Raw genomic sequence first — 22,273 nt, 5'->3', positions numbered from 1 at the left:
AAGTCTATAATAAGATAGAAAATCCGTATTTGGTGTATACCCCATACATTCAAAAAAGGGCAAACTATTGTAAGTTTCAACATTTAGATTTAAATCTTCGCAAATTACCCGATCGATTTTGGAAATATTGTCGTATGTAATTACCTACCACCTTTTAATTTGCAGTCGCAAAAAGTTCAACCAAAATTAACAAGCATGGCCGGTGAGTAGAATCTCATCATAGTTTGCCCAATACATAAGAAAGGAGGAGAGGCATCAGTCTCCTTAACATTGCATATAAGATCCTGCCGTATTATGTGATCGTCTGAAGCCTTTCGTAAACAACCTGATAGGTCCTTATCAGTGTGGCTCTGGTCTGAAGTCAACTATCGTCCAAATATTTACACTACGGCAGATCTTGGAAAAAACCCACGAGCTTAAAAACGATACCCACCATCTCTTTATCGATTTTAAAGCCACGAATAACAGCATCCATAGGGAAGAGCTCAACAGAGCAATGTCTAGTTTTGGCATCCCTGTCAAACTTATACGTTTGTGCAGAATGACGATGGAGAATGCACATTGCTCTATCAAGGTCGAAAAAGATCACACCGATGCATTTGATGTCAAAAAAGGTTTAAGATAAGGCGATGCACTGTCATGCGACTTCTTCAACATCGTTCTGGAAAGAATTGTCTTAACTGTCAACACTAGAAGCAAAATTTTCCAAAGGTCCATCCATTTACTCGGATACGCAGATGATATTGACATAATTGAAAGATCAAAGCGTAATGTCAGTGGAGCATGGGGAAAACAACTTAACTACCATCTAAAATCAACATCTATAAGACACTCATCATCCCGTTTCTTATTTATGACGCTTAGTCCTGGATCTTGTCAGAGAAAGATGAGATCGTCTTATAATGCTTCGAGAGAAAAATTCTCGGGCTATTTTTGATCCCGTATGCATAGATGGAGATCGGAGGAGAAGTTATAACGACAAACTTTACGGGCTGTACAGCGACACTGACCTAGTTAATAGAATTAAAGTCCAACTACTTAGATGGCTTTGTCATGTAGGGCGAATGGACTCTCTAGCCCGGAAGGACTTCGAATCCTATCCTTAGTAGAGGAAGACCACGACTCAGGTGGTGCACGCAGGTGGATAAAGACTTCAACCAACTTGGCGTGAGAAATGGAGACAGCTAGCTTGGAACCGAGCTGGCAGGAGATCGCTCAGCGATTCGTCACTCAGTCACTAACTTGCTCGTCACGTGACCGGAGCCAAAGATTGAAACTAAAAGGTACCTGGTTCCAGCAAGACAGTGAAATGTGTCATTTTTGTAACCAATTAATTTCGGGTAGTCCCGAAATTGTATCGCGCCTGAGGCTATTTGAAACCCAAAGTTTACGAAACTAAACCGGTGGATTGGAAGAGCTACTAGCTTCAATTGTACAGAATTTTGGCAGCATTTGAACGATTATGTTAAGGAAAGTCTACAAACAATTTCTGATACGTTTGAGTCGATGTATAGAAAATCTGTTTTGTCATCTAAATAAAGTTGTAAAATAGAATTAAAACAATTTTTTAATATTTTTAAAGTAATTTATTTGAAAGAAATGTTTTGAGAAGTAATCTCATAAGCGGTTAGTGACAAACTGTTTTGTAGTTTTTTTATTTGCTTGAAGCTAAGCCACAGCTGCATCTTGATTGGCCATTTTCAGGCGGCTCCTATCGAATCTCAAAACTGCATTTTGGTTGGCTAGCTCGACCGGCGCAGCGTTGCTAGAATGATTTGCCACATATATAAAAAACTGCAGCTTTTTTCTCTTCAAGTTTGCAAGACAAATTGTTTAGTTTGATAGGAAATTGATTTTATGATTAATGATTTTTAAAAATCCTTTCTATTTCTCTGACACGCCCTTTAGTTTTGTAAGGTTACGCTTCAATTTCACACTTGAAGCCTTTAATATCCATCAGCAATTTTAAAATATTGGAAAATATCTTTTTTTTATTTTCGTTTTAATTCTTGCTTTGCTTTTGAAAAGTAAGTTTTTATATTCAAAATACTACGTCAGTCGCTGCTGCTTTGAACTGTTTTGAAACACTCTATTTTTCACGTATTTTGCATTTTACGCTATTTGCAGACAAAAGAAATTGAATTCAAATCTTAGAAAACAAAATATTTTGCTTTGTTTTTTGATCATATAAGAGAGTTTTTTTAAATATATATTTTGAAATAATAAATAAAACAGCTTAATTTTAAATAATTTAGTATTTGGTTCAATTTGTGAATGTCTCATTAATTTAATTTTAATCTCTTCCTACAGCGGTTTTTAAACATGAATTCTCATTACGTTTTTTTTGTATTTAATTAAAAAAACATATGAGTACATTCTTCACGTTTAAATCAAAATTATTCTTGAAATATTATATCACACTAACAATTATATCTAGTTGTCACTATTTGTATATGTGCAGAACATAAAATATACACTCAAACTAATATTGTAATTTATTTTTCATAAGAAGCAACTTAGTATCAAGCATAAAAATATTGAAATCAAAATTATATCCAAACAAGCTTAAATTAATATATTTAAATAAAAATGTATTAAAACGCAATTCAGAGTTAACGATATAGTTTTTGTGTATTCACACCAGTAAATGAGCTCAAGGCAACTCAATGCTCTATAAAAATGACAGTTTTTTAGGGGTTATTCCTGAGGTTTGTTTTATGTAATTTGGTTTTTATATTCATCAGTGAGAAAAGCCAACGTGTGTAGGGGGTGTTAAGGATTATAATGTTTGTAAATGTTTTAAAGTGTGGTAATAGTGAGCTTTTAGTTTTTGGATAGAAAGATTTGTTTTTGTGTTGGAAAAAGTGTAAGTTCAATTTTTAGGTTAAGATATATGACACCAAAGGTAACTCAATCTAAACTAAGCTTTTAATACACAAGAAAATTATACACAAGAGTTCTGTTTACATAGATATAGGTTGCTTAAAGTCTAACTAAATGCCTCTATCCTAGTGACAGATTAAACGAAAACCAAAAAACAGACTTTTAAAGTAAATGATAAGTTTTACAGAGGTATAAGTTCATACTAAAAATCATAATAATAGTTATAAGATATTTTACATCAAAACAAATTTAACTCACGAAAAAGAAATGAAGGAAAAAAGGAAACCCATTCTACTAATAGTACAATTGTATTAGAAGTCTACTACTATTTTCATTTTGTGGGGCTTACAAAAGAACAAAATTTTAATACCTTTAAATCAAATGAAATTTTTCTTTGATTCTTCTTCACCCGATTTCAGAATTTATTTGTTCGAGCTTGATTAAGGCCAATTACAGGTGACGTTGATAAAGCTGTTGCACCCCCACCACCAGCGCCAGCACCAGCGCTACCACAAGCGGGACTTATAGAGCCCGGTGATATGAGACCGGTCGAGGCAGCAGTAGCAGCAGCAGCGGCGGCATTAGTGCTTGTTGAAGGGACGGTATGCGTATGCGAGTTATGCGAATGGGAATGCGAATGTGAATGCGAATGTTCAAGAAGTAATTTTGAACAATTTGATGCATCGCTCGTGCGTGAATCACTTGAACGGGTATTACTTTTGGAACGTGTCATTCGACCTAGAATATTTGTTTTGTGTTTTTGAAGACTTTTTTTTGTCAAATAACTTGCATTTTGTTTCTTAAAACAAAAACTTTTAATATAAAATCATAAATTAACAAAAATTAAACCCAAAATTATAATCGATCTATTTTTCTTTTGAACTTTTCTCTTATTATGAATAGATAATTTTTTCAACACTGGTGTTTATGATTTCTTTTGAAAATACGATAACAGGGATGTTAAAATGTTGTTAAGTTTACTATACCTAAAGTTAAGTAATAATACCTTGAGATTTTGATAATTGTAAATTTTTCAAAAATTGGCGATTTGTGATGGTCATTGATAAAGTTTTATGACGAAAGTTTTGAATTTAATTGAATTCAACACTAAGCTATATGTTTACTGTTTGTAACTTAATAAATAGTCGCTTTTTGCGAATAACTTTGAGAAAACGATTTTCAACACTTAAGGGTAGTTTATTCTAAGTAAAGTAGATTTTTGACGAAACTTAAAAATTAACGTTTTAAACTATGGATCGCTTTAAAAAATTTGGCTTAGAAGTACATTTTAGAATAAAAAAAATCAAATGGGGTGGCGCAACAGTCCGTTTTGAACCAGGGCCTAGTGACTTACAACTCTCAACCATTCCTGTGTGCGAGTACTGTTGTCAGGAATGGAAGGGAACTACAATTTTAGGCCGAATCCGAACGGCTAGTTTGAGAAAGCACTTTTTCATGACATTTTAGAATAAACGAATAAGAATTATCATAGAATAAATATGACCCTCTGTAAACAAATTAGTTCTTAAGGTTTTTAAGTGGTTTTCAGTCTTCTGCGTGCCGGACGCAGCCTTTTTAAATGTCAGTAAACTGCTCCTGATTACAAAAATGTATGTCCGTTTTGGTTGCAGCCTTCTGCATGCCAAGCGCATTTTAATAATTTTTAGAAGGTGAATCTTAGACGATCTTTTATTTTAACAAAACATATAAATACAAAAGTCTCCTAACATCATCAAATTGAACAAAACTTAAAATGTATTTTAAAGAAAAAAATCATTTATCATCAGATTTTTTAAGGTGTATCCTCACTTTCAGTCTTCATTTCCAATTTCATTTATTACGAAATTTTCAATAGATTCTGTGCCACAGTTTCGATAACAATTTCAATTTTACAATATTATTATATATCATCAACCCATCTTAATGTTCAAAACATTGACGAACGGGAGTAAATGGATATTTAAAAATGTCTTTCATGTTAATTTTAGATGAATGATGCTATAAAAAGTATCCTTCCTATCAAATTTTTTACCATTTTTATTTCTCGATTTTTTCCCCATGCAACTGTCTTTGTGGCCTTGTTTCTGAAGTAACATTTAGAATTTTGTTTCCAAATCTTTTGTTGTCGACTTTGCACTCATTTAAAAATGTCTTACTTTTTTCCCAAAACATCTTTAAATTGAACAAAACCTTTATCAGTGCAGATGTTAAAAGGTCTATCATATGCTGAAATCTTGTATCCGAAAAAGGATTGTTGACATTTTCTATTTCTGTTGTTAATTTCTTCAAGTCTTCAGAAAATGTTTATATCTCTCACTTTTTAGATCTCGTGGCAATCAAAACGTTTAGGACACACATTTTTGTAATCAGCAAATGTTTGCTTTATCATGCTTTTGGTGACATGACGTAGACAAAAGGTTATCAGGGTTTCAAGTTGAAAAATTCGTTTGAAGAAGCTAAGAATGTATCTGGCAAGCAGAAGACTGGAAGCAAAACGACTTGCACACATTTTTTTGTAATCATGGGATTTTTTGATGTATCACTCATTTCGAGGTCGTTTTGACTTTTAAATCTGAAAAACTATCGTTTTCGAGCGCTTACCCTTGCCCACGGTTAAAATAATACCCTGTCTGGCTGTTGAATTTGATATAATAGTGCGTGTATATAAACCTTCAGATCAAGGAATTTTTAATATCACTCCCCTTCCAAAATTTGCTGCTGGATCTAGGTCTATTAGCAGTTCTAATTACATTACAAAATAAATACGTTTCCTTATATGTGTATGTAGTTTTGTCAACTAATGAAGACAAATTATTAAGTACTTTGTTTTTAATTTTGTGTAATGGAGTACATTCCGTTAAGCTTACTTTTTATTATTTCGTAATGGCTTCCAAAATCTTTATTTTATTTTACTAATTACTTTCTTTTTAGATAACATAAAATATTAACATATTACATTTTAATACGGAAAACAATTTATTTTTAACAATTATACAATAACATTTATAAAAAGAAAGAAGATGACCCGTTTTTCTATTGAACTTGAGTCTATATAAATGATAAATATTCGGTATTGTAGATTTCGAGATGAATGAATTGGGAGTTGAACGAAATATATCCCAGTTTTCAAAAATTACGATACAATTCCACTTTGCTACTTAGATAGATAGATAGATAGATAATTTGGATTTTATTGGATCAACATTTGAATTTAACAATAGATACGTTTTTACATTTACAAAAATCATCTATCACTTTGCTACTTAAAAGTGTAGTTCTTTTCAACAAATGTTTAATAAAGCATTTATTCAACACAAAAAAAAACGAATTATATTAATATTCTAATGTTATTTTGTTATTTTTATCCAGACTACTAGATACAAAAATATAGCTATCTATCGAAGTGAGTTCTTTACCTATCATTGATTGTCATTATTGAAACCAACTATTGCAATTTTTTTGACACGCTTTTAGAGTTGACCAAAGAAATGTTTCCAAATCTTCTGTTCATTGAAAACGATTTCATCATTGACAAATTAAAAATTAAGTAAGACATTGAGTTGAGTTAAATATACACACATATGGTTTTTCTTATTAAAAAAATGTACAACTTATTAGTTACATATTGGCACCAACCATAACACAATTTAATTTTTTTATGGTTTTAAGTCTTTTAAGAAAATGTTTAATGATGAAAACCAATGATAGCTCTAGTTGGCCACATTTTGGCGGAATTTTCTTTTCTGCACCATTATAAAACTTACATTACGAAATAACTCAAATTCCACCTAAAACACTGCGTGGCCTTAAGAGCCTTAAAACTTCTAGGTCCCTGAAATGTGTAGTACTTAACTTATTCTACTTCGAGATACTTTCTTAAACCCAATTCTTATGTTTAATTTACTATAGACATTTTGTACAGCATTTTACATAAAAAGCCGCAACCACGTTTGTGTACAGGCCAAGGAACAGGCCAATTCTAGTATTCATAACGATTTAAAGACAAAAATGTGTAGGTCTGGTGTACTTTCACTTACAAATTTAAAGTTCTATAATAGTTGGACTAAAATTCCTTCTGAGTGAAAAAATAATGTCGTACTTAATTACTATGGCAACCGTACCTTTAAATATAATTTAAAACTTTTCTGTTCTATAACTTCAAAAATTAAAACATTTTGGCAATCGACATTTGAGCCTTAAAATAATATTTTGACAGCTCAGAGCTGGTTTCTTTTTCTAGTCAACAATATAATTAAGAAATCGATAATTTTTGTGGCTCCTAAAGTCCAGGGGCCTATTTTATAAAAATTGACAATTGCTACAGATGACAGGCGACAATTTGTTTATTTAATACCTGACAAAATCTGTTCTATAACTTTTAACAATTGTAGGAAAATACCCAACAATTGTCATCCCTTCGTTTCATAAATTGTTTTGACAATGAATTGTAAGTATTTAGCAACAATTGTCATGGATTATCCGACACAGTATGAAGTTAAAAAGAAAATTACAATCTACATATTGGTTAGTACCATATAGACAATTTTGACAGAAAACTCAGTTACGGTTAAATATTAACAGTGAAAAGACCTGACATTATAAACATTTGTTTTCAAGTGAAAGTGATGAAGATTTTCAGTTGGGTCTCCGTGAAATACGTTTAAGACACCGTCTTAATTTTAAACAAAGAATAAATAATGACTTCGAATAGTTAAATAGCCGTCAATTTAAAGTATCATTTTTAGGACACATATTTTGAAAACTCACGATTTTTGTCATTGCATTTTTCTGACACATTTTTTGTCAAATGTCAATATTTTACAAAATACAGATTTGTCAGACAACTGCAACAAAATTTTAAAATTTTCACTTGTCAATTTTTATAAACTAGGGCCAAGGATTGTTACGATTTGTCATTTTCCATTACGACTTTACCTCATTCCTAAATTTATTACTAAATAGTAAGAGCAATAAAAGTTTTCATTTGTGACAAAATACACACTAGTTGTATGAGATAACTTGAATTATCATCAACCGGTAATAGTTTTTTGTAATATTCGTTTTGTAAATTTCAAAGTTGAAAAAAAATGTATTAAAATTCGATAGTAACCAATTATGAGTGAAAAGAAGAATATTGTACATACACAAGGGAAAACGTAAATGGTAATGTCGTAAGTTAAAAGAAATCAATTGTATAATTTTTGATACTAGTACTTTGACATATCATCAATTTCTACAAAAGCCGTTTGTAAATGGTTTTAATAAATTCCAAGAATGTATAAAAATGACACTTGAACAATTTGTTTTGTACGTAAAAACAATAAAGTTAATCATGGCTAGGAAAATAACAGACCTGAAACAATTATTTAAGAAACGTAGCAACATATGTTGATAATTTTTAAGCAAATAAATTTATATTTAAATTTTACAGCTTTTAAATTACGCCATCATAGTGCACGTCCAAAATCCCCATAGCTGCTGTGTTCCTTAGTTTCTAGAACAAGGGAAAATTAACTCGTTGTAATAACCTAAAGTTTTATAAACCTACATGTGTACTTGAGCACATTATATGTGAACATTAGATTGATTCAACAAAAACTAATGGCACAAAATATTAAACAACCCATTGTTTATTCACTAGTTAGCAAATATTTAGAAAATATTTTAATTCTCCATTTTCGTTTTACTAACCAGCAAATGGCTTGTTGTCTTTTATTAGAAAACAACCATCCAAACATGTCTAAAAAATTACAGTTCGCGAAAACAAGCAAAGTGAATACGCTTAAACGAACCTATTAATTGAAATTGCCAACTGTTGACTGGACCATTCTATCCACTGCTTTTACAAGAATAATTTTACAGATATCATATGGATTTAACAAATTGCTTAAAGTTAAAGAAGAAATGCCGTGTTTTTAACTATAGAAAATTGTTAAGACTTATAAGATTTTAAAATCGTTCAAAATTAGGTAAATAATTTTTTAAGCTTATTAAATTGCTAAAAATGGACCCACCATTTTACTTAATCTAACATTTTATGGGTTCTGGTGGCCTTAATACAAAACTGAGCCCAGAATCACTCTATGTCACGTCAGGTTTCGAAAAAATATTAGTTATAATGCTTTTTGAGGATATCTTATTTCTCGAAATAATTTTAATATTTTAAATAAACATCGTGATAGTTTTACAAATCTATAATTAACATTTTCAGTGTTCAGTATAAATATTTATGGGTACCTGATAAAATTTGAAAGTTGTAAGATTTTAACTGTCTTACATTCATAAATTAAGAAACGCTGAACCATTTATGGTAAAAATGTTTTAAACAGAAAATATGTTTAGAAGTAATTTTGGTTTTTGTAAGAAATCAATCGGGTATTCAAGGTTATTACATCAACTTCTGGCAATTTATTGAAAAATATAAAAGTTATATTAAAAACGAGTATTTAAAAAAATTTAAAAGGTAGTAAAGGAAACGTATTTTTCAAAACTATGAAAACATTAAATTTCCAAAACCTAAGTTTGTATGTGTATCTTGCTAAAATGAACTATATTATTCTAGAAGACAAAGATTACAACTTAAAAAAATCGTTATAAAATTTATTGTTAAAAACTATGTTGAATTGTACCTTTGTCATTAAAACATCGTTTTTGTGTGTCTTTAACATTTTGTTAAGATTAATATTTTAAAAACCTGATGTGATGAAATTATTATAGGGCGAGATTCGAACCCAGGGCAACTTACTTGGTCAGAAAATTGACTTTATTTTGCCGATAAGTAATACCAATCTATAAGTTGAAATTTTGACAAATGTACTACTTCACCAAACTAAACAGATAGTTTCATTAAAAATCGAAGGCATTTAAGGGTTTTTCTGAATCAGTCTAATCTACATTAGAGGTTATAATATATTATATGTACATACAGTGCTGTTTGAAAATAGTAGGTCAAACTTTTTATTACCCTTTTTTAGATCAATTCTTGAAATTTATTAACACTACGGGGGTTTTTTGGCACTAGGTAGCAACATGTCATTCAAAAACTGTATATAAGTTGATGTTATTATGAAAAAAGTTGTATTTTTCGGTACCAACCGAAGTGATTTTGTGGGAACAATCACTTCGTAACATAACCCCAATATTTTGTGTCTGCCACGTCTCAATTTGACAACACGTAAAATTTAAGACTGAATATTGCTCAACAAACTGTGGCATAGAATTTGAAAAAATATCGAGCGACTGCGACTACTAGCAAGAAAAAAGTCTCAAGGAAGGTCAAAAAAGGCGACCCCAGCGGAAGATCGTTTTTTTGTGTTATACAGCCGTCGGCATTGGTTAAGAACTTCGGTGGACCTTAAAAACGATATGTGTTAAGCCACAGACAAAGCAAATTCGGCAATCTAAGTGAGAAAAAGGCTCGTGGAAGCTGGGCTAAGAGCACTCAAGCCGGTGCTGAAGTCGCATTTTCCAAAAAGAGTCAAAGAAAAACGATTGCTTTGGACTCAGGAGCACTAAAATTTGACTCAAGCATGTAGACCAATGTCATCTTTTCGTACTTATTAAAATTCAAGCTTCATAATGGAGATAGGGGATCCTTGCTCGAAGAGGACCGAAAAAAAACTAAGCTCTGATTGACTAAAAATAAAAGTAAAAAAGTATTATGAAGAATATATTATCGATATACTAATAAGGCTTCCCTATAGTCCAGATCTCATAGCACTCATGGCATGATGGTTAGTGCAAAGGACTGTTATGCCAGAGGGTTTGGGTTCAGTTCCTGACTATATCATCTAAAGTTTTCTTCACGGGTGTTACCTCTTGCGTTGAAATGACAAATTCTCCAAGAGTAATTCTTTAAACTTTAGGTCCCCTTCATCCCTGACAACAGTACTCGCAAACAGGAATGATTGAGAGTTGTAAGTCACTAGGCCATAGTTCTCAACGGATTGTTGCGCCACCCAATTTATTTTATTATTTTATTTGTATAGTCCCAATCTCAATCCAATTGAGAATGTTTGTTCTATAGTGAAACTTGAGGTTGCGAAGAATCGCCCAGAATCAGTTGATGAATTAAAAATACTACTTGCCCGGACCTGGAACACGATATCTGCATCCACATGAAAAAACCTATTTTTTTCAATGTCTCACCAAAGTGCAGCCGTAATAAAAGCAAGAGGAGCTCCAAACAAGTTCTAATTAGGCACAACATGTTTCGGAAAAGCAATAAAAATACAAAAAACTGCACTAATAAAGTGTTTTTATTGATATCCTAAAAATAAGTCAGGTATATAAAAAAACTAATTTCGGTTTAGTTACTTTTTCCTCTTGTAACCATTTTAGAAAAAAATTAAAAATTCTTATTGTATCATAAGACGATAGTAAAACAAAACCTCATTAAAAAATATGTTGTTATTTCAACACATTTGACAAAATTCGAAACAAAAATTTGACCAAAATTTTTCGAAATGCACTGTATGTACAGATAAGCAAAATCAATATGATTCCCATGAATGTAACAATAAGCTGAGCACGTCTACTTGGGTGATTCTTCTGATTTTGACAGCATAAATATATGAATTATCTTATTATTTCATAAACAGATTAGTATAATTATGTTTTGTTGTTCGACTTGACTTTTATTGAGTTTTTTTTCCCCCCACCAACTGATTCAATATTTACAAATAGCTTGAACTTCATAATGTATATAAGCCTGAAATGTGTGAAGCTGGGGCCTGAACCTTAAGCATGATAACGATCAAACGAGAATATGTACATTAAAATTTTTAGACTTTCAGGATGTAGTTGGAGAGGCGTTCAACATTTGGATTAAAAAAAAGTTTTTATAACAATAAGTTTAAATAAATATCTCAAAAATGTAATAATATTTTCCCAAGGTAATAACATAATAATTGTTAACAAATTTTATACAATTTTATGAGCTGTCTAAAGTAATTTCTTTTGGTTTTTTTGAATTATAAATAAATTATCCTATACACGCCATCATTGCAAAATAAAATACCTGCTTCAATTTGAAAACGAAAATTAAAATTAATAAAATAACATTGTAACACAACATATCAACCAATAATATAAAGAACTAAGATTAAACAAATAAATTAAAAAAAAAAAAACAATTAAATTAAAAAATAAATATAGAATAAAAGTGCAACTGTGGTGGAATACAAACCTGTCTTACCTAACGACGGATTTGGTGAGTGCGGACGCAACGATGCCATGCTGGGCTGACGTGACGGTGCCCTAACCGACATCCTGGAACCGCGGCGTTCTTGTCCATGTAGCAATTTACTGTCACGCAATAGTGACACATTCATTAGCCGTGGATTAGGGGTATTAAAGATGGTTCGATTCTCACGCCATCTAGCTCTGCAAATTGAATTAAAAAAAGAAAAGAAAGAAGAAATATGTAGTAAAAAAATTAATGTTAGATTAAGTTGCAATACGTTGCAACGTTGTCAATTAAAAAATAATGTAAATATATTATTATTAATACGTAATTATAATTTTCTTGTATGTAAATGTAAAAGATGAATTAGTGTATAACTTTGGTTTCGTGCTTGGGTGTTAAAGGTTGAATGAGAGTACTTAATTTAGGGAAGTGGTGTTTAAACAACATGTTAATGCAACTTTACTACATATACCGAGTTTCTAACCTATTATTAAACAAATTAATGCACTTTATAAAAAGATATTAAACAATTTCATTGAAATTCAAAATTTGAATAATTAATTTAATTCATAACAACAGAAACTCTGTGAAGTGCGTTTGAGTCAATCGTACCTTTTTTTTGTATGTCCATTCAAAAATTAAGTTCTTGAAATTATATTCCAAAGATATAATTTTTAAAAGCTTACTAACGTAGTTCTTATTTAATATACTCGTACACTTTATTTATTTTATTGTTTCACCAGATTAGAATTCCGCTTTTAAGAAAATAAGAATGTTACAAATGATTTCTGAAAATGTACATTTATCGCATCAATATTTCGGATACATGAATTTTGAATCAATCGGCTTGTTTTTATTTTCAAAACATATTATTTGGCTACATGCATGTTTTTGGAAACTAATAGAGAACCCTTTAAACATACTGAAAACAACCAAAAATGGGTTTTTTAAGGATAAGTTAAAACTGAAAATATCTCTTGACAATAAACTGTATGCTTATTTTGCAGACTGCAAATCTTTCTCTACTAGACGCATTTTAAATCATTTAAGTAGATAACTTAGATTCTGAAAAGTCTAATTAGTTATGAGTGGTATTTATCTCTATATGCAGTTCCGATTAAACCTTGATTTTAATATGTACTTTCATAGTTAAAAAAAAAATACGTTTTGGAGTTAGTTTTAAGTTCTGATTTCGAATTAAAACTTTTGTTTTAACTAATGTTAGCTCAAGTTACTTTCAAGTTAAAAATACCCATTTCAACATCATGTAGTTTTCTATCGAATATTTTTGAAATAAAACAAATAATTCAACTGAATATGAAAGGGATTATAGATTTGGAAAACCATCACGGATTTTATTTAAAAAGCTGCAAAAAAGCCAAAAAGCCTTTTATACATTCGCGTCTTTTAAACTTTTAAAAAGTAATATTCAAAAAATCTGACTTGATTAATTTCAATTTTAAAATAGATATAAATTAAGGCCGCAAAAAGCTTCACTGTAAGCTTTTGCTTAAAAACCAATGCGTCAGAAAAATAGTAAGAATTAAAAAAAATCCTAGCGCCATCTCTTTTTGAGTTAGGAAAACGAATCTTCTAACGTTTGAAAGAGAAAAAATGAACTTTAAATAACCAATATGGAGGGATAGTTTGCCTAACAGCATTTGCTTTAGATTGCTTTTTTCACCATAGTGATTTTTAGACTGAATTCGAGGGTTTCGTGAAGGTTTTAACAGGTGAGGCTTATTTCAACCTGAATGGGTACGTAAGTAAACAACTTACAAGAACCCTAATGAGATCGAAAAAAGTCTTGCTGTTTCCCAAAGGTTATCGTTTAGATGTAAGTTATGGTGAAAATGTATATGTATACAAAATTAAGGCCGTCACCTGAAAGACGACCACAAGCTTTCGAAATAAATGTATAAATCAACAAAAATTGTGCTTTTTTCTCTTCAAGATTCGTTTCCTTTACTCAAATAGAGATGGTGCTATGCTTTTTTTAATATAATTTATATTTCTCTGACGCAACCAATGTAAATGAGCAAAAATAAGAGAAGAAGTGGTATAGTCCTCAATTTACAAATGTTGGGTTTATTAAACATATTTTTTAATCTTGATTATTGTATGTATGTTAAAACTACAGTATAAATCTCTTAGGCACTTTTTTGTGCTTACAAAATTTGCTAAGATACGTGACCGATTTAGAGGAGGCGTGTACTCCAATGAACTAAATATATGTCTCTCATTTCCTCTACTCAGTAGCTGTAAAGTGTTCCATTCAGAACTTCTAGCCATTAAAAAAGCCCTTTCTTGATTTCGAGAAAAAGTGATATCGACTACTCATAATTGCATCTTCTCAGATAGTCAAGCTGTCATAAAATCACTTGTCACAGTCTCTCTTATGCAGATGACGGATAAGTTCGGAATTCAACTAATCTCAGATCAAAGAAACTAACGTGACCAATGCTTAATGCTAAGCACTATAAGCTAGTCTTTTTGGTTGGTAGATTACACATAAGCTCCATTATAGAAGTCCTTACACTACACTGCTTAATAAATAGGTATGCTTTTAGACTTGAAACTCCTGAAAACAATTTTTGCAGAAGCTGCATGGATAAAAAAAGAAGAGGAAAAAGTGTTTCAGTTTCTATGTTCTTCGAAATTCTGATATCTTTTGTCTGAATTGCTTTATAGCAAGTTGAATTATTATTCTTAACAAAATAAAATTACTAACAATGTTTTGCACATAGTGAAAAAGTTTGATTTTAAAATCTCTTTTAGTTAACCAGATTGTTAGTCGAAAATAATTTTTACCAATTTTAGTAGCATTTCTTAAAAGTTTTTTATTTCTTATAAAGGGTGTCCCAAAGTTAACGAAAGATTTGAATTTGCCGCCATTTGTGCAGTGCAGTGTTGGAAAACCTGAAAAAAAGCAATTTGACAGCTTACAGTATAGGGTTATTAAAAATGGAGCGTTACACGATAGAACAACGTGTCTTCATTGTTAAAGAATATTTCAAAAATAGTGAAAGCTTGGCGGCTGCAGTTCGAAAATTTCATACAAAATATGGTCGGAATAGTGTTTTAACTTCGTCAACTGTCAAGAGATTAATTGAAAAATTCATGGAGACTGGATCCGTTGGAGACGCCAAACACACTGGCCGTCCAAAATCAAGCCGTTCAAATGTGAATGTCGAAGCAGTGCGTGAGAGTGTTGCTGACAATTCAGGAACCTCAATTCGACTTCGTGGACAAGAATTGTAAATTTCAAGAACCTCTCTGCAGCATATACTCACCAAAGATCTGCGTCTTCATGCTTACAAAATTCAATTAACACAACAATTAAAGCCTAATGACCATGGAAAGAGAAGAGAGTTCGTTGAATGGATTATTGAACATCAACAAATGGACCCTGATTTTTCGAGCAAAATCATCTAAAGCGAACACAAATTGGATGAATGAAATTAATCTGAAGTCAATATTTTTCACGAGATATTGAAAACCGAACATAAATTTTAACCAAATTTGCGTACTATTTTTCGTAGATTTTATTTTTTATGAAAAAACAGACTATTGGATTTTTGTAAAAAAAAAAAAAATGAATGTCGAAAACAATATTTTCACTGAGATATAATTAGTTTGAAGCCACTATTTCTAATTGTTAAAAAGATATTTGAGTCGAAAGTAAATTTGTACTAAGTTCGTTTTTTTAGGTTTTATTTTTTGTAAAAAACTGTCAATTTGACTTTTCTAAAAATTTTACGGAATATTGAAAACAATATTCTTATAAATAATAAATTTGAAGCCAATATCTCAAATTTTTGAAAACATATTTGAGTCGAAAATCAATTTTTAAGAACTTTTAGTAATTTATTTTTAGGTTCTTATTTTTTTTTAAACTGTCAATTCGATTTTTTCCAAAGTTTGACCAGATTTTTCGTTGGAGATAAAATCCTTTTTTGTTTGTAAAAGTTTCGAGGTGACAAATATTTTTTTTTAATTAATTGGATTTTTTTTCAAAAATATATTTGTTTGGTATTGGTATCACGTTACAAATATAATATAAAATGTATGTCTCTAAAACGTTATTGGTTCGTGAGATATTTAGGGTTAACCAAAATTTATTTTTTTTTTTGAGAGTCCTGTGTGCATAACAAATTTTTTTTGAAGTCGATACACGCACGCACGTACATCTCTCAAAAAATCTTTTATTTAGAGACGCAGGAGATAAGTTGAATAGTTTGGAAGAAAGTATATCCGATGAATGGAATCTCAGTATTGTTTGTCCGATATTGAAAAAAGGAGACCCTCTAAACTGCACCAACTATAGAGGAATCAGGCTACTTAACATTGCCTATACAATCTTCTCTGCCGTATTATGTGAACGTCTAAGGCTCATCGTCAACAGCATGATAGGTTCTTATCAGTGTGGTTTTAGACCTTAAAAGTCCACAGTCGATCAAATATTCACATTACGGCAGATCCTGGAAAAAGCCCAAGAACACCAAATGGACACCCACCATCTTTTCATCGATTTCAATGCCGCATATGACAGCATCTATAGGACGAGCTGTATAGAGCCATGTCTAGTTTTGGCATCCCTGCCAAACTCGTCCGTTTGTGCAGGATGACCATTGAGAATTTGCGCTGCCCTATAAATGTTGGAAACAACTTAACAGAACCTTTCGATGTCAAACAAGGTCTTAGATAAGGTATTGCGCTGTCATGTGATTTTTTTAACATCGTGCTTGAAAGAATAGTGCAGAGCTCACACGTCAACACTAGAGGCACTATCTTTCAAAAGTCTGTCCAATTACTAGCATATGCTGATGACATTGACATAATCGGAAGAACTTAGCGTGATGTCAATGGGGCTTTTGTGGGTATTGAGGCAGATGCGCTAAAAATGGGTTTACGGGTACTGGGGGCAAAACAAAGTACATGCTGTCGTCAAGAAAAGACATACAACACCGACGTCTTGGTCAAAACGTCACCATCGACAGACGTTATTTTGAGGTAGTTTATGACTTCGTCTATTTAGGCTCCCCAATGAACACAGAAACAAAAACCAACAGCGCTGTGATCAAACGAAGAATAACTCTTGCTAATTGCTGTTTCTTTGGGTTAAGAAAGCAATTGAGTGGCAAAGTCCTCTCTCGAAGGACCAGAGTGTCCAAAGGGGAGTTGAGGAGAAGATGGAATCAACACGCACGGGAATGCGGATCAGTGACCTCGCAAAACTGGAGATATCTAGCTGGGGACCGAGCTGGATGGAGAAGTTTGTTGGATGAGGCCCTAGTTCAAACAGGATTGTAGCTCCACCTTAAGTAATTAAGTAAGTAAGTTGCCATAAGAAAAGACTGCTACAAGCCTTTGTTAACTTATTAAAAGGGTGTATATGCAAGAACGACAGCCTACGGTCTTTAGTAAATAATTGAAAATTGAAGCACGTTTAGTGTTTTTTTTACTGTCAAACATCTTCAATTTGGTCTATAATTGAAAAATTTATATTGTTAGCCATTAAACCACCGACACACCTACGTAGAGAGGAACTGAAGAAAATATCACAGCTATATCGGCCACTGTTAATGATGACCTTTGTTACTCAACAACGTGAACAATTTTGCGGAAGGACCTTATGCAAGTTCAATTTTTGGTGAATGGGCTCTTGGAAAGTTGGCCCAAGATTCACTTTTTACCGAAAAATTTTGTTCAGTGACGAAGCTAATTTTTGGCTCAATGGGTACGTAAATAAGCAGAATTGTCGATTTAGGACTGAATATCAGCCAGAAGCATTGCAAGAGCTACCAATGCACCCAGAAAAAGTCACAGTTTAGTGTGGTTTATGGGCTTGTGGCATCATTGAACCGTACTTCTACAAAGATGATGTGAATCGTAACGTAACTGTGAATGGTGAGCGCTACCGTGAGATGATATCTAACTTTTTTTTGTCCAAAATGCAAGAACTTGACTTGAATGACATGTGGTTTCAACAAGACGGTGCCACATGTCGAGTTCGGTGAACATTTTGTTTTACGTTAGAGGCCGGTCAATTCGCAGCCTAAATCGTGCGATTTAACGCCTTTAGACCATTTTTTTGTGCGGCTTTGTTAAAACTCGCCCGTTTAAATTGACGAATTGGAAGACAACATTGAAGCATTTATTCGTGAGATACCGGCCGAAATGTTGGAAATAGTATGCCAAAACTTCACTACGCAAATGGACAATTTGAGGCGCAGTTAAGGTCAATATTTGCATGAAATAATCTTTAAACATTAAATTGTATGGACCGTACCATTGATTTAAATAAAGATTTCACGCATTTTTTTGAATTGTATGTGTTTTTTCTGAAATACTTAAGAAATCACACTATATAATCTTATACTTATTCGAAAAGTGTATTGTTTTAACACCCTTAATTTTAAATTTAAAAAAACCATAAATTAAAGAGGACTTATCACTTTTCCCAAAAAAAAAATTAATGGAAAATACTTAATTATCAAAAATTCATGTTAATTCAAAAATTCTTCAAATAAATGTCAAGGACAAAAATGAAATCATGTTTTCTATTATCATTTTGACATATCAATTTTTTATCAAATGCAGTCACGTTCAAGGATTAATCCTGATATTTTTCAACATCCAAATACATATAACTTGATATATATATTGCTACGGATGCGATCTTATCTGTGTATGTATAAAGTAGAATATCAAAAGTGCTTAACAAACAAAGTACTCTTTAAAAGTCATATCAAAAACAAACTCATTCCATTATCATATACATGAGTGATTTGATAAATCTGTTCACTTTCATTAAACAAAAACAAAAATATACAAATACAAATAGCTATAAAAATAAAACATAAATTTGTACAACCAGAGAAACATTAATCAAAAACACTATTAAGCTTTCAAATGAGAAATAACCAAACAGCAAACCAGATATCCTTTTAATGGCTATACGCTACTAAGCTTAACGCCTATATATATTTCTAGGCTTCTGTATGATAAAAGGAGTATACAGCGCTATCGCTATCGCATGACCACATAATGTCAATCAAAAATAGAAAAAGTTTTAATGAATTTCATTTGAAATGCAAATTTCCAAACAAATGTATATAACAACTTAACTCGTATTATGTATATGTATCTTTAAATTATACGCATTATAATTTATTGTGGGCATATACATATTTGTGGGGTGGTGATGGAGTTGGAAGACAATAATTAATAATTCGCCGCACAGTGTTATGCAAAGATGTACATTGATAAAAGGATTTTTGTAATTCCAAAAGGACTTTAACCGAGAGAGAGAGGCTAATAATTAACATTAGTTAAGTGTATAATTCGCATTACTCTGATGGTCTCTATAATGAGAGCGTTTATTTTAACTGATTGTATAAAATATACAGCATCGACAATTTTACCTGTTTACATTTTACACATGTTTGCATTCTACATTTAAATCCAATTAAAATAATTTTCCGCGATTAACTGTGGCGTATGAGTGATTTTTTTTTATTGTGGATCACTGTGGCGTATGGGTAATATTTTTGTTTCCAAATTAAATGTTGGTGCAAAGTGTATGCTAATTATTTGTTGATTAATTTTAATCAATGCTTTTAAAGCAGACCAAAGACCATTATCAGATAAGCAAGGTATTGTAATAAGAGTACAAAATAGAATGCTTAATCAGAAAGCAGCAAAAAAAAGGGCGCGAAAAGAAAAATCCACCTTTCCACGGCGCAGATAACAAATAATAATAAAGATGCAAACATAAACTTTTGTAAATTTATTAAAGTATGCTACACTTCCATGTTGATTCCTTTTGTTTGCTTGTTTTCGCTTATTTTTTTTATATTATTTTTGTTGCATGCAACAAACCTTGCACATTGAATACGTTGAGAACTTTATCATTTATGTCGATGCAGCTTGATATTTTTGTTATTATTATTATTATTTTGTTGTTGTTGGAGCTGGTTTTTGTTATTAAACAACTCTGCAGGTCTCTCCTCTAGCACATGAATGAATACACAATGATTCTGATGATTCTGACGATGATGTGGATGATGTTGAATATGATGATGCAAAGAGATATTTTAAGCCTCTCATATGCCTATTGATGGGGCATGGATGTGATTTCTTTTGTTTTCAATTTGGATTCGAGTTTATGTTTATTTATTTAAATTTGTTTTTGTTTCTGTTTTTGTCTTTGTTTTTGAAACTTTTGAATAAGAATATTTTGCTATGTTTTTAGCACAAAAAAGGGGGTTTTCATGAGTGTTTTTTGTATTTGAAAGACAAATATTATTCTTTTTGCTGTTGAATGAATTTTATAAGATACATTTGTTTGTACCAGGTTTTGAAAGGTGTGATAACTATCATTATAATAAAGACATTTCAAAGACAAAGATGTTTTAAGGAAATTAGTCTTTTTTTAATGACTCTTTTATAGACATGGGGCTTGATGATTTTTTGTCAAATTATATAAAATCTCGTGTTTGAAAACTTCGTGTTAAGGTCTTTAAAATCGTTAACGCATTACAAAAACATATAAAAATATATGTATCTTGTCTGTTTATGATAAAAATCTTTTATACAATTTGACAGTAAGGCGGCTATATTGTTAAAGCTGTAAAATTGGTTATAATTTTTCAATTTTTGTTTTTAAAAACATCATGTTTTGAAATGTGTTAGTTTATTTTAAAAGTCTTTGATAGATTTTGGCATCAGAGTTTTAGTGAAAATGCGTGTTTTTCATATTGATGAATCAGTACCTGTACCTACAGTTTTAGAACTTACATATGTAGCCGTTCAATACAAGTCGTATTGTGTTGTGCCAGTAACTCTTTTCCTTATTCTCATAAATGAACTCATTTCTGTAACTTGAAATTCATTAATCTATTTCACTGATGACAGTACCTCTCAATTTTACATATTCATTTAAGATTCACACGCTTGGCCATTTCTTTCTTTTTTTCTTTCTTTCTTTCTGTAGAATTTAATGCTTCAAAATCTCAATGTTGTGACTTGTCAATAAAGCGTTACTCATTCCAAATTCCGATTTCTAGTACTTCCAGTATTCGGTGAATGTATCACAGCTCTTGCCAAAAATGATGCACAAAATTTGTCACCTCTTTTCATTTGGCCGCGTTTTTTAAAGCCTTCACGTCTAAGACTTCAAAATAACTCGCCTTATTGGTTAAGTAAGTGGTTAGTGCTTTCGACTGTCATACTAGAGGTTCTGGGTTTAATTCTTATCACGTTTTTTCATGGGTACTGCCTCTTGTGATGAATTGATAAATTTCTAAGAGTAATTCTTGTCATGAAAACTTCTTACTAAAATTAGCCGTTTGGTTTCGGCTTAAAACTTTAAAACTGTAGGTCCCTTCCATCTCTGACAACATTACTCGCACACAGTAAAGATTGAGAGTTGTAGTAAATAGCTTGTTTCGTGCATGTTTTTAGGTAAGTATAGTTATTTTTATATCATTATTTTTATTGAAGTAGGAACTCGCTGGTGAAGACCTCAGCCAACTTGGCATGCGAAACTGGAGACAACTAGAGACGCATGTTGGTAGCGCCACCTTAAGTAAGTAAGTAAGTAAGTAAGTAAGGAACTTGCATTGTATTCCATAAAAAAATTATATAAATTTGCCCTTGAATTCAATTTTGGTGTTCTTTTTTCAAGTTTAAATATTATTTTTTCAACCACACACCACGAATGTGGAATGTTTTTTTTTAAAACTGTATTTCTATTTTTCCCTCCCATTTCTATATAATATGAGACTTTTACGCTTGCACTTTGTTAAATGTTTAGACATGGAAAGGATAGTAATAACTATATTATTGACTACAAATTATAAACAAAAAAATGATAAAAACATTTTATCACAATTAAACAATCAACGCTCTTTGCTGAATTGGTTCGTAAGTCTGGAGTAGTTGGAAGCTGCATATCATCTTCATCGATGAGGCCTATTTTTTGATTAATGGGTAAGTGACAATAGCAATAAACATGAGATCCAAAGTCTTACAATACACTCCGAAAGGACCTCAAATGTTACGATCACTGTAAGCTGTTAGCTTTATAGGTCTATGATTGCCATCTTCTTCTTCTGATTTGAATGGGAAGATATGTAGACCAAAAACCTTGTTGTTGGCATGATCTTTTTGAATAATCTGCAAAAAACAACAGCTTTA

At 31.5% G+C, this 22,273-nt stretch overlaps 1 protein-coding gene across 9 annotated transcripts in view; it reads right to left on the bottom strand.

Annotated features, from left to right (window-relative positions):
* LOC129943179 (uncharacterized) overlaps positions 1–22,273 on the bottom strand; it is a 191,927-nt gene that overhangs the window by 5,124 nt on the left and 164,530 nt on the right. For 4 of the 9 annotated variants that reach the window (XM_056052452.1, XM_056052453.1, XM_056052457.1 and 1 more), the window contains exons 7-8: positions 12,071–12,267; positions 3,254–3,621 (exon numbers count right to left, since the gene is read on the bottom strand). In XM_056052452.1, coding sequence (XP_055908427.1) covers positions 3,299–3,621; positions 12,071–12,267 — 520 coding nt within the window. In that variant the 3' untranslated portion in view covers positions 3,254–3,298. The remainder of the gene's footprint in view (positions 1–3,253; positions 3,622–12,070; positions 12,268–22,273) is intronic. The other 5 variants (XM_056052459.1, XM_056052460.1, XM_056052461.1 and 2 more) reach the window with 3 other exon arrangements.

This window comes from Eupeodes corollae, chromosome 1 (assembly GCF_945859685.1).
Source record: "Eupeodes corollae chromosome 1, idEupCoro1.1, whole genome shotgun sequence".
In the NCBI taxonomy this organism is placed as follows: Eukaryota; Metazoa; Arthropoda; class Insecta; order Diptera; family Syrphidae; genus Eupeodes; species Eupeodes corollae.
Note: the sequence above shows the minus strand (reverse complement) of the source record. Positions and strands in the feature narration are given on the sequence as shown.